Source organism: Apodemus sylvaticus, chromosome 6 (genome assembly GCF_947179515.1).
Source record: "Apodemus sylvaticus chromosome 6, mApoSyl1.1, whole genome shotgun sequence".
In the NCBI taxonomy this organism is placed as follows: domain Eukaryota; kingdom Metazoa; phylum Chordata; class Mammalia; order Rodentia; family Muridae; genus Apodemus; species Apodemus sylvaticus.
In genome coordinates, this window is record NC_067477.1 from 135,811,506 (window position 1) to 135,824,959 (window position 13,454).

At 46.3% G+C, this 13,454-nt stretch overlaps 2 protein-coding genes across 3 annotated transcripts in view; both read left to right on the forward strand.

The window, feature by feature from the left end:
• Msh2 (mutS homolog 2) overlaps positions 1–7,007 on the forward strand; it is a 56,907-nt gene extending 49,900 nt beyond the window's left edge. The window contains exons 13-16 of the mRNA XM_052186573.1: positions 486–690; positions 1,116–1,363; positions 2,693–2,868; positions 6,629–7,007. Of these exons, the coding sequence (XP_052042533.1) occupies positions 486–690; positions 1,116–1,363; positions 2,693–2,868; positions 6,629–6,796 (797 nt within the window). The 3' untranslated portion in view covers positions 6,797–7,007. The remainder of the gene's footprint in view (positions 1–485; positions 691–1,115; positions 1,364–2,692; positions 2,869–6,628) is intronic.
• LOC127687692 (uncharacterized) lies at positions 3,227–6,622 on the forward strand. Of its 2 annotated transcripts, none has more exons than XM_052186574.1 (2): positions 3,227–4,651; positions 4,875–6,622. In XM_052186574.1, exons 1-2 carry the CDS (start codon positions 3,670–3,672, stop codon positions 5,048–5,050), a joined length of 1,158 nt encoding a protein of 385 aa, XP_052042534.1. In that variant the 5' UTR covers positions 3,227–3,669; the 3' UTR covers positions 5,051–6,622. The 2 variants fall into 2 exon arrangements, with proteins under 2 accessions (XP_052042534.1, XP_052042535.1); XM_052186575.1 differs by having other exon boundaries at positions 3,227–4,543.
• Positions 7,008–13,454: the final 6,447 nt, after the last annotated feature.

A 13,454-nucleotide genomic window follows, 5' to 3' on the forward strand; every position in this document is an offset into this window, starting at 1 on the left:
AACCCAATCCAGACAAGTAAGTTGTACATTTGCCAAAAGAAAGGTTGTGTAGCATGGAGTTTAAGTGATTTGAGGTGTTTGCCGTCGAAGACTGGTCACTTATAACTAGCTCATTTTTTAATGAATATGATTGATTGTTGAGTAACCAGTCGGGCACACTCGCCGTCATCAAGTTAGCCTGCAGGCACCTGTGAGCCAGGAAGGATGTGTGTGTAGTAGCCACAACAGCGAAGCTCCTCTTAGCTGTGTGTTTTATGACCCTGCTCTCCAGTGAGAGCAGCTTTGTCTGCGGAAATGGTAACAAAGTTGCCTTGGGGGCCGTGTGGACAGTGACTGTTCATGCATGTTTTTTGATGGCTTGTGGGTGGGCGTCTGGTTTGCATATCATTGTGACTTAAGTAATTGTCAATTGCAGTTTTGGACTTAAGTAGCTTAATTGTTAGTAGTAAAAGAAACCAGTGACCTTGTGCATAATTCATTTCTAGGTCCCAATATGGGAGGTAAATCAACATACATTCGTCAGACTGGGGTGATTGTACTCATGGCCCAAATTGGGTGTTTTGTGCCCTGTGAGTCAGCAGAGGTGTCCATTGTGGATTGCATCTTGGCTCGAGTCGGGGCTGGTGACAGTCAACTGAAAGGCGTCTCCACATTCATGGCTGAAATGCTGGAGACTGCTTCTATCCTCAGGTATTGTGTCCTGGTACCCTGAAAGTGGAGACATGTGGCCCCATTTTGTGTGAAAAGCATTTGCAGATTTGTCTGTTTAGTGTGTGTTTGCCTGTGCACTGTATGTACTTTATCTCAGCACTTGGGCTGCAGAGGCAGGTGGATATTTGAGTTCGAGGCCAGTCTGATCTGTGTAGTGAACTCAAGGATAACTAGGAACACAAAGGCAGACCCTATCTGAAAAAGCCAGAGAGAGAAGAGAGAGAGAGAAATAACTCGCACGAAAGGCTACCGAAATCACTAATGTGAATGTATGTGTTCTCTTGCCTTGTGTCTAACAGACACTACTGTGCTGCATACACCACTTCCTCCGGCTCTTTGTCTTTCTATCCTGTCTGCCGTGATGATCCCTGGACTACATTTTCTATCATGTAATTATGTTTCAGGTCAGCAACCAAAGATTCCTTAATAATCATTGATGAACTGGGAAGAGGAACCTCTACCTACGATGGATTTGGGTTAGCATGGGCTATATCAGATTACATTGCAACCAAGATCGGTGCCTTTTGCATGTTTGCCACCCATTTTCATGAACTTACCGCTTTGGCCAATCAAATACCAACTGTTAACAATCTACACGTCACGGCGCTAACCACTGAAGAGACCCTAACGATGCTTTACCAAGTGAGAAAAGGTGGGCTTCTCCACGCAGCGTGGGACTCAGTCTGAAGTACCACTGGAGCATTCTTTATTCTCCGTTGTGATTAATTGTTTTAAGAACATACTTACCTCTGGCTTTTTAGTCTAGAGATGAGCAATATACATTATCTGCGTCAAAATGATAGAGGGGGAGATAGGGAGGTTGGTTTATTATAGCTATCTTGACTGTAGGGTTTTTTGTTTTGTTTTTAAAGTATGGAGATTATACTGACATAATTTTTTAGAGGATTATTTTATTTTTAATTAGTGTATTGTGCCTTGTGTGGAGGTTGCACATGACACAGAGTCTAGTGGAGGGTATTGACTCTACTCAAGCTGGAGTTGGAGAGGGTTGTGACCTACCCAACCCAAGTGCTGAGAACTGAACCTGTGTCCTGCAAGGCCACTATGATTTTACCCCGAGCCAGCCATCTTTCTGGCTTTTTGTGGTCCAGAAAACTCTGACACTGTTAGCAGTAGCTCTGAAGTTGGTTATCCATGGGTGTGGCATCCTTTCAGGAACGCTGGTGGCTGTGGGGCTAGCACCCACTCATATGACTAAATCAGTGATGCTAACTCCATGAGGAGATTTCTGTATCATGGATGATTATTTCAGAATGGGTTTTCACATGGCTATCTTCGTTTCCCATGAAAATGTTTTGTTTTTGTTTTTTTAAATCATTGCCCACATCATTTTGATATTTTCCTCTTTGTTATTTTTGCTTCAGCGGGAATTATTTTGAGTTACTGTGTTTGCATTATTGATATCTCTTAGAGAAGACAATATTTGTGTAGTAGATCTAGTATTCAGCATGAAACTGGTTCTGCTTTTAAGCTATTTGTGTTCTATACTGCAGAAGTGGTTTCCGAATACTTAGGGGCTAGATGAGTATGGCATGGATAAAAATGTTGACAGCCCACTGGCGTGCCGCACGCATTGACTGGTTAACCTTTGTTTGCTCAGAGTTGACACTGTCCAGCTCTAGGTAGAGTGTGTGGAAAGAACGCGTGAACTAGTTGGCTTTAAGCAGCTGTAGCGTAACCGAGACGCAGCTGCTCTCTGAGGTCACCCTGCTTACACGGCTGCACGCTAAGCTCATGTGTCACCCAGGTCGAGTGCCTTCACTGCCGCTGGTGTGCAGTAAGGCGGAACAAGCGAGGGTGCAGGCACATCGCTGCCATTGGTAAAAGGTTTATCTGGGATACTCTGAACCGTTTGGCTAATGTATTTGAAATATAAAATTACATTTTCTAAGGAGGCAATAAACAGGATAGCCCATTCACATAAATGCTGTTTCTTCCCACACCACCCCTGTTTCTGTAGGTGTCTGTGATCAGAGTTTCGGTATTCACGTGGCTGAGCTCGCTAATTTCCCTAGGCACGTGATAGAGTGTGCCAAGCAGAAAGCTCTGGAGCTTGAGGAGTTTCAGAGCATCGGAACCTCACTGGGATGTGATTACTCCGAGCCAGCTGCTAAGAGGCGGTGCCTGGAGAGAGAGGTCGGTGAGGGGGGCGCTAGTCAGGGGGCGGAGCTACCAAATCAGATGAGGTGTGCTTCCTCTGTAGGGTTGCAGTATTTACGTCTCAGTCTAGGGTTAGAGTTAGACCTAGATGACCCTGATCTGGCAGAAATCTGCCTGCCTTTGCCTCTAGAATGCCGGGATTAAACATGGGAGCCTCCAAAACCTGGTTCTTGTGCGCTCTCTCTCTCTCTCTCTCTCTCTCTCTCTCTCTCTCTCTCTCTCTCTCCCTCTCCCCCTCCCCCTCCCCCTCCCCCTCCCTGCCTCCCCCCTCCCTCCCTCCCTCCCTCCCTCTCTCTCTGTCTCTCTCTTTCCCCCCCTCCCTCCTTCCCTCCCTCCCCTTCTCCCCTCTAATTCTGTACCATCCTTTCTATGAGTATAGTCCTGCCCTCCTGAAAAAAACCATTGAGAGTTCTAGATTTGGTAATAGGAGTAAAGAATGAATAATGTAAACAAGTGTTAATCTACATTTAATTCTTAATGTCAATTAATAAGCGTAACAGTGGCAGCTAACACAATTCCTGCTCCGTGCTGTTTAAACTGTGTGTGAGCAGTAAGAGAAACCGGTCTTAGACTTTCCGAGGAGAGCGGATTGTGGGCAGTGTTTATTACCAGAACTGGATCTTCTGTTGAGCCTTCTCTGTAGTTAAGGGGTCAGATTTAGATGTTCACACAATACTGCAGCATATGTCTAACTTGTTTCTTTTTAAAAATCATAGACTTGCTCAGTAATGAAAGATCTTCACTACTGCCTGGTCCTTCACCGTGAAGCTGCCGTACATGGTGACAGGCCTTACAGTGACATACATGGTGACAGGCCTTACAGTGACATACATGGTGACAGGCCTTACAGTGACGTACATGGTGACAGGCCTTACAGTGACGTACATGGTGACAGGCCTTACAGTGACGTACATGGTGACAGGCCTTACAGTGACGTACATGGTGACAGGCCTTACAGTGACGTACATGGTGACAGGCCTTACAGTGACATACATGGTGACAGGCCTTACAGTGACATACATGGTGACAGGCCTTACAGTGACGTACATGGTGACAGGCCTTACAGTGACATACATGGTGACAGGCCTTACAGTGACGTACATGGTGACAGGCCTTACAGTGACATACATGGTGACAGGCCTTACAGTGACATACATGGTGACAGGCCTTACAGTGACATACATGGTGACAGGCCTTACAGTGACGTACATGGTGACAGGCCTTACAGTGACATACATGGTGACAGGCCTTACAGTGACGTACATGGTGACAGGCCTTACAGTGACATACATGGTGACAGGCCTTACAGTGACATACATGGTGACAGGCCTTACAGTGACGTACATGGTGACAGGCCTTACACCAGCGTACATGGTGACAGACCTTACAGTGACGTACATGGTGACAGGCCTTACAGTGACATACATGGTGACAGGCCTTACAGCGACGTACATGGTGACAGGCCTTACAGCGACGTACATGGTGACAGGCCTTACAGCGACGTACATGGTGACAGGCCTTACAGCGACGTACAGGGTGACAGGCCTTACAGCGACGTACAGGGTGACAGGCCTTACAGCGACGTACAGGGTGACAGGCCTTACAGCGACGTACATGGTGACAGGCCTTACAGCGACGTACATGGTGACAGGCCTTACAGCGACGTACATGGTGACAGGCCTTACAGTGACGTACATGGTGACAGGCCTTACAGCGATGTACATGGTGACAGGCCTTACAGCGACGTACATGGTGACAGGCCTTACAGCGACGTACAGGGTGACAGGCCTTACAGCGACGTACAGGGTGACAGGCCTTACAGTGACGTACAGGGTGACAGGCCTTACAGTGACGTACAGGGTGACAGGCCTTACAGTGACGTACATGGTGACAGACCTTACAGCGACGTACATGGCGACAGCCCTTACAGCAACGTACAATGTACGTGGCGATAGCCCTTAGAGCGACACATGTGGTGACAGGCCTTACAGTGACATACATGGTGACAGGCCTTACAGTGACGTACATGGTGACAGGCCTTACAGTGACGTACATGGTGACAGGCCTTACAGCGACATACATGGTGACAGACCTTACAGTGACGTATGACGTACATGGCGACAGCCCTTACAATGACGTACATGGCAACAGCCCTTAGAGCGACACATGTGGTGACAGGCCTTACAGTGACACACGTGGTGACAGGCCTTACAGCGACATACATGGTGACAGGCCTTACAGCGTCATACATGTTGACAGGCCTTACAGTGACATACTTGGTGACAGGCCTTACAGCGACGTACGTGGCGACAGCCCTTAGAGCGACACATGTGGTGACAGGCCTTACAGTGACACATGTGTTGACAGATCTTACAGTGACACACGTGGTGACAGGCCTTACAGCGACATACATTGTGACAGATAATGGCGTATTTGTAGCTTTTACCCAGTGGGCTATTTTTTCCCTGTAAGGATAGATAGATCCAGCTGTGTAAGCAGGAGTGACACTTAAGGAAAACTATATCATAGCTTGCCTCTAATTTTAGAAATGGAAAGCTACCGTCCTGAGCAGCGAACGGTTTATATCCAGACTTTCCTTAATAGATCACACTCACAGATCCTGATGATTGGATTAGGCAGGGCTGTGTTACGTGATTCCTGGTTTCCAAGAAAACAGAAATTGTGAACTTTTATTATAAGACATGTTTTGAAAAGTTAGCTACAGGAGACAACACATTCTCACTGCCGTTAGGATAGGCTTTTGGTCTTTGGTCCTTTAGGAAGCACAGCTGTATCTCAGCAGTGCTGGAGCGTGACCCACCCTGGATGAGGGGTGGAAAAGGGGGTTTGAGCTTCAGTGGCTCTCGTGTGTGTGTGTGTGTGTGTGTGTGTGTGTGTGTGTGTGTGTGTGTGTGTGTGTGTGTGTGTGTGTGTGCTTGCCTCAGCACATGCGGAAGTCTGAGGACGCTTTGCAGGATCAGCTCTCTGTTGCTGCCTGCGTGTGGGTCTTGGAGATCAAGTTCAGGCGCCCGGCTTGCCTTGCCTCAGCCATGCTCTGCATTCTTCACAATGAGTGTATGAGGTTGATAATATTAATATCCCCATATTGTAGATGAGGAGTGTGAGTTAAGTATTTGCCCAGAAAGTAATAACCATGTTCTGTGGTTCAGCACTGTGCATTAAATGATAATGGGAACGTCCCATGCGCACATCCAAGGCGTGTGCACTGCTGTGCAGCTCAGAGGATTGCAGTGTCTATGCCCTAAAGTACACCTTGGAACCTTAAGTTCCTGTCTCCTGAGATTAAACTCCCTGTCAGGTAAGCAGAGGGACTTAAGAGCGACTCAGTTCCTTGTCATCTGAAATTACAGTGTAAATGTCTTATTAATAGCTTGCTCTGGAGAAGCTCTCAGCAAACAAGGACTTGGGGATTCTCAGAATTGTTTGCCCGTTTATGATAAAAATGTTTACATCTAGTAGCATATTTAGATGAAAATTAGAGAAAGTTCATTGCTTATGCCAGAGAGATGACCCAGCAGGACAAAACCCTTGCTGCTCTCCCAGAGGCTCCAGGTTTGGTTCCCAGCTGCCCACGTTGGGTGGCTCTTGACCATCTGTAAATGTAAACCCGGCTCCAGGAGGGCTAACCCTGTCTCCTGGCATATGGGTATCCACAGGCATATGTCACACACACATGAATACATGGTAATGACTTTGGGACACATGTGTTTTTCAGCAAGGTGAGAAGATTATTCTGGAGTTCCTGTCCAAGGTCAAGCAGGTGCCCTTCCCCGACATGTCTGAGGAGAGCATCTCGGCGAAGCTGAGGCAGCTGAAAGCTGAGGTGGTCGCAAAGAATAACAGTTTCGTGAATGAAATCATTGCACGGATAAAGGCTCCGTGAGGGGACAGTGGGTGAAGCTGGCACGGCTGAGCTCGCCCGGACGCTGTGCTGTCTGTGGTAATGCTCACCACCGGAACCTGGACAGCAGCATACTGAAGTATTTAATGATACTTGAAAACGTTGGGGTCTGTAGCTGGGGACTGTTTAAATGGGCATGGGCAGCTTTGAGCACTATGCTGAATTTTATAAATAAAATCATGTAGTTTCTGTATTTGGGGTACCTCGTATTTCTTTGCAGTATGACTTTTGTATACATTTACACTACTAATATTTACCTATAGACCTTGTACAAATAAAGAATCTCAAAGCAGGGGCCTTGAAGATCTGCACACAAACATAATACATAATTAAACAAATAAACCTAGTGGGTGACATGTGCCTTTGATCCCAGTATGTGGGAGGCTAGCCTGGTCTGTGTAATGAGACCCTGCGACAAAAGACCTGAATGAGTATCTTTGCAAAGAAAATAGGTAATGGATGAGGAACCAGTGAGAAGGGCGGAGCTGAGGAAGGAAGTGAGAACTCCAGGAACCACCTCCCCACACTGGTGGGTGCTCAGAGTCTGCTGCATACAGGGCGAAGGAGTCCAGAGGGCACCCCCCCGGGGGGGGGGGAAGGGGGTGTGTGTCAACATTCAGCCCACTCACACACAGTGGGGGTGTCAACGTTCAGCCCTCAAACAGCTTGTGCTTCCTGTCCGGGGTATATCTAAGAGAGAAAACATCCCAACAAAATGGACACACAAACAGCAAAGGTTTCGTCTTTCACTGTAGACAAAAGGTGGAAGCTGTCCCAGCATCCTAACTGGGCCAGAGTGTGCTGCAGTGTGGTCTGGACGGATGATGTCTATTTGTGTTAGACTGAGTAACCTGGGAACGATTGGGCGAGTCTTGAAAACGTGCTGAAAGAAAGAAGCCAGTCCCTGGAGTCCACCCGGGGCAGCTGCATGGGGAGTCTCAGGCCAGAGGTCAAGGAGGTGAGCCTGGGCTGGGGTTGGGCTCAGTGTTGGTGAGTTACATACACAAGTATGAGTTACATATACAAGTATGAGTAGCTGAAAGCACTGGGTTGTGCACGTGGCTGGTCACTGTATGAGCTGTATCAGTAAAGATCACTTCGCCTAAGAGGGAAAGAGTGGTCAGCTGTAAACTCTAAAGGGTTTCAGGGCTGGGCGTGGTGACACATGCCTTTGGCCTTAGCACTTGAGGGGCAGAGGTAAGCAGACCTGAACATAGTGAGTTCCAGGGCAGCCAGGGATACAAAGTCGGACTTACCCAGTTTTTTAGTTAGCAGACAAAAAAACACATGCCAAGCCGCTTCCTCCTCCACCCTCCTCCAGACGTGACCATAGTATTAAGTGGCAGTGCCCACTGTTGGTCAGGTTACGAAGGAGCATTGCCAGTGGCTAAACACTTAGTAAACTTGAAAGCACAGTGCTGACACTCTAAAGCATTCTGTTATCCCAGGGGCACATTAGAATGTCTGACACCTGAAAGGAAATGAACTACAGCACCACAAGGACATCAACAGACCTCCAAACAGGAAGCAGAAGGTTCAGAAACCACTTTCCCCTCTGAGATGAAATTTGACCTTTATTGTTTCCTGTGTGCAGTGTGTGACCTCCATGAGCATGTTCGCCACATCATGCCTGGTGCCTGTGCAGTTCCAGCCACAGGCCCAGGGTCCCCTGACGCGATTACACACGGTGTGACGGGGTGCTGGAAATCGAGCCCCAGTCCTCTGCTTAATTTAGGCACTGAACTATCTCTCCAGACCAGTGTAGAATTTATGTGGAGTATAAAACTGTTGCCAGCAGGTGTAACTAAAAAATGACTAACCCAGGAGAGTCTTCCTGGCAGGGCCTCTACACACTGAGTTCCTGAGTGAGTTTGCAGGTTCTTTTTTTTTTTTTTTTTAAATTACTGTTAGGATGGGCAGTTTTGCTTCATACATAAAAATTTTGGTGTGAAGATAATTGAAAATTCAACCTAATCTTTAAAATACGGTTTACTGTGCTTTTTTTTCTTTGCCATTGGCTACCTTTTCTTTTAGGAGTACCAAAGACTTGTGAAGAAGGCCAGCTTGAGTATAGTGTATATGTATTTTGATACAGGATCATTCTATGACAAACCAAGCTGGTCTGGAACTATAGATCCTCCTGCCTCAACCTGCACTACCAGCTGCTCATTTGCTTATATATTTCTTTATTGCTTATTTGCTCTTTTATTTCTTGAGACTCACCGTGTAACCCTGACTTGTGCCTTGAACTCATAGCGGTCTGTCTGCCTCTGCCTCTCAATGCTGGGATTAAAAGCATTCACCACCACTCCTGGCTCGGCCAGGGATCTTTATATAATCCAACTGCAATTTTTAAAGTGAGCTGAAATATTTTCATCCCATGGCTGGCTATGGAGGGATGTTTTTAGATTGCTCTACAGAAGCATGTTGAAAATGGAAATCAGCTATGATAGACTGAGTTGTTAGGGCTACAAGAGACTGATTCCAAGACAACACACAATCTTGGAAGCTCTAAAAGCAAGACTACTTCCATACTCTGACGGAGGCTTGGGATTTAGTTCTAAGGCATGTTTGAAAGCTGATTAGGACCCTGGGGACTGGAGTTGTACCCCACATATGCATCAGGCCAGGCAGGTCCTTCCTTTTGGAACCTAAAGCAACCTAGTTTCTGGCCTGTCAGAGTTGGGCGGGAGAGATGGCTCAGTGGTTAAGAGCATTTGTTGTTTATCCAGAGGCCCTAAATTCAGTTCCCCACACCTGCACGGAGGGTCAATGCTGCCTGTCATCCCAGTTCCAGGGGTCCTAGGCCTCCGGTCTCTGGCTTTCTAGAGTACTGCACTTACATGGATACATACTCCCACATAAATAACACAAACGCACATAATTATAAAGTAGTAAGTCATTAAAAGACAGTTCATAAAGATTTTTAGCTCTGATTTTGTGGGGTTTTGTTCACAATTGAAATATTAGCCAGTATTACTAGAATAAAAGGAGTATGTTAGTAACAGATTACAAACTCAACCCAGTGTTAGCATAAAATCTTAGAAATGTAAAATAGTTTACATTTAACAGTAAAATAACCACCTAAAGCACAGCAGTGGTGGCATGTGCCTTTAATCCCAGCAGAGGCAGGCAGGTCTACAAAGTGAGTTCCAGGACAGCCAGGAATAGAGAGAGAAACTGCCTTGAAACCCCTGCCACCACCCTACAATGTATCTAAGATGCAATGTTGTAATTGATTGCATTTTTCTTTAAAAAATTTTGTTGATGGGGTTTAAAGGTTCTAAAGAAACAGTGGGGAAAGGTGTGAGTGTGTGTGTGTGTGTGTGTGTGTGTGTGTGTGTGTAGATATATTAAGTTACCAGCTGTACTGGCTTAGCTGGCCAGTGACTAGGGTAGGTATATTTAAAGAATAACTTTTTCCCCTCAAAGTCTCAATGTTCCACATACCGAGCACATCCTGTGAGACTTCTTGAGTATTAAATACATCTTCTATCCTTGGTCTTTCTGCATTTAGCTTTTTTGGGAAGTGTGTTTTTACCCTCAACATATGGTCTGAGTTGCTGATTCAGTATTGAATGGTGCTTTCAGCTTGTTAGTTACATTCTGTTGATTAAAATGGTGTGCAGAATAGTCAGGAAAAGCCAGTCCCTGGTCTGAAATAAACATTGTTAATTAGCTTGTGCAGAAGAACGAACGAGGGAAAGAGACTTTTACACAGATTTCTGTATGTTTGGGTTAAGGAGGGAGGGTGTGGTCAGGCAAGAGGATGAAGATGCCCAGAATGGCAGATTGTTAGTGTGAAGCTGGCAGTGCGGCCCAGTATGAAAGAATAGCTCCTGCCACATGTCCCCCCTGTGCCCACACCGCCTTTTTTTTTTAACAGAGCTTTTATTGCTTTGCTTCAGAATTTACACTTTCGCTATTGCCCACCTGTGATCATAGCCTAGGAGGATCCTGACTTTGAGGCCAGCCTGGATTTACATAGGCAATTTGAGGCCACCCAGAGCTACACAGTCTCAAAAGACTTAAAACAAAACCCCTGCATAGCCTCTCTGATTGTGCACAGCCTGGTACAGCCTGAGGGGTGCTAACTCTTTGTGTACAGCATGACACTGTAGCCATTCCTTCTTCCTTTCTCCCAGGAGGGAAACAATCTTGCCTTGCACAGGCCAGTGTTTTTCCTCCCTTGGTTTCAGGCAAGGTTCAGAATATACTCAAATTCCAGTCAGCACAGTTTTACTTTAGGGTGTGGCTTCTCTCTGAAGTGTCCCTCTGCATATAAGCAGCCATATTGGAAAGTCAGGAGCCAAAGAGCTGTATGATGGTGGTGCTGTTAGGTAGTTTTGTGTGGGCTGTCCTTATGTTCTAGTGAGTGTCTCAAGCCCAGACTGGCCTCATATCTTGAGACCTCTTGCCTCAGTTTCCCTAGTCCTAGGATGGCAGGTGGGAACCCTGATGTCTTCCCCCTTGCCCACTCATCATCTAGACCAGGTGATTAGGAGACTGTTGTAGTCTGTTCATCTCGGTGAGGGTTAGGGTGAGGGAAACAAATTAGAAATTCCCTTAAATGACTAAATTTAGAAGAAAGGAAGGAATTCTATCTATAAATACTTCTTATTTTAGATTACCACAACAGTCTGTTCAGAACCCACTAGTCACTGCAGCCCAAGTAAGCTTTGTAAGTTATCTTCGATGGAGATAGCTATAGACAAGTAGAGAAGAATTAAACCTAAAACAATTTAGGTTCTCAATTCAATCAGACCTTCAAGCTGAGAATACCCCACCAGGATGCTTTTTTCTTTTCTTTTCTTTTCTTTTCTTTTCTCTTCTCTTCTCTTCTCTTCTCTTCTCTTCTCTTCTCTTCTCTTCTCTTCTCTTCTCTTCTCTTCTTTCCCCCCAGGACTTTGTGTAGACTACTAAACTTGCTGTGTAGACTACTAAACTTGCTGTGTAGCTGGGGTAACCTTGGACTTTTCATTTTTCTGTCCTCACCTTTCAAGTGCTGGAGTTACAGGGCTTTCCCACCATGCCCAGTTTAGGTGGTGCCGGGGATAAAACTCTGTGTGTGCTAGGCAGGAACTCTACAACTCAGCAATATTCTGAACCTCCATTTTTCACATACTGATTAGGCTTAGGTTTTGATGTTTATTATCAAGCATACTGTGATGTTTTATTGTAGAACATTGGCTAGCGCAGTCATATCAATCAAGAAAATGACTCTCCATGCTGAGTCCTTAATGTCAAAACATGGATTCATAATTTGCTAAAATCAGCCTTAGTATTTACTTCATGAAGCAATTCATCTCAGACTTCATGACGGTCTAAGAAAGGCTTTAGCTGTTTGCGGGTTGGGGAGGCTCTTCCAAAGCCTCCTAAGCAATTGTCTTAGTTTCTCTGGCCAGGACAAACACTGTGACCCTGGTAACCTAGAAAAGATGTTTAATTTTGGGCTCACAGGTCCTGAAGGTTAGAGTCCATGGCTATCACAGCAGGAAGCATGGGGGGGGGGGCAGGCAGGCTTGGCTCTGCAGCAGTTGCTGAGAGCACACAGCGGGGGGGGGGGGGGGGGGGGGGGGGCAGGCAGGCTTGGCTCTGCAGCAGTCGCTGAGAGCACACAGCTTTTGTTTGTTTTTTGTTTTGAAACAGAGTCTTTTTTTGTTTGTTTTGTTTTGTTTTGTTTTGTTTTGTTTTGTTTATTTGAGACAGGGTTTCTCTGTGTAGCCTTGGCTGTCCTGGAACTCACTCTGTAGACCAGACTGGCCTTGAACTCAGAAATCCACCTGCCTCTGCCTCCCAAGTGCTGGGATCAAAGGTGTGCACCACCGCCCAGCTTCAAACAGGGTCTTACTATATAGTTCTCATTGTTCTGGAGGTCTCTGTAGACCAGACTGACCTCCAACTAACAGAGATCCACCTGCCTCTGCCTCAGCCTCTGCCCCCTGAGTGAGATTAAAGGTGTGCATCACCACGCTCCACTGTGAACTCACATCTTGATTCACAAACATGAGACAGAAAGATGTAGCTAAGAATGGTGAGAGCTTTTGAAACCCCAGAGTCTGCCTCTAGTGACATAATGACTCCAGCAAGGAAATACCTCCTGATCCTTCCAGTTTCATCAGCTGGGGAGCAAGTATTTAGACACAGAAGCCTGTGGGGGCCGTTCTCATTCACATGTCTACCGCCTCTCCCTGGCTCAAGGCTTGCTACCTTACTACGACACAAATGCATCTAGTTCAACTTCAGAAGTTCCCTGCCTTTCTGTCTCAACACCATTTAAAAATTCCAAAGTCTCTCCTGAGACCCAAGGCAATCTCTTACTTGTAACCCTCTGAAAAACCAAAAGAGCAAATTAGACACTTCCCGTATACAGTGGAACAGAATGTACATTACCATTCCAAAAGGGAAGAAGTATGGGACATGGTAAAGAAATACTGGACCAAAGCCTGATTATTGCCCCGCAGGGCAAACCCTGAATCCAGCAGCTCTGTATCTGATGTCAAAGGGCTTAGATGGCTCTGCCCTTCCAGCTTTGTTGACTACAGCACACTTCTCTCTTGAGTTGGTTCCACTCCCCACATGCAGCACTCCCTGGCTGACATCCCATGGCTCTGGCACCTCCAACACTCTGGGGTGCCCA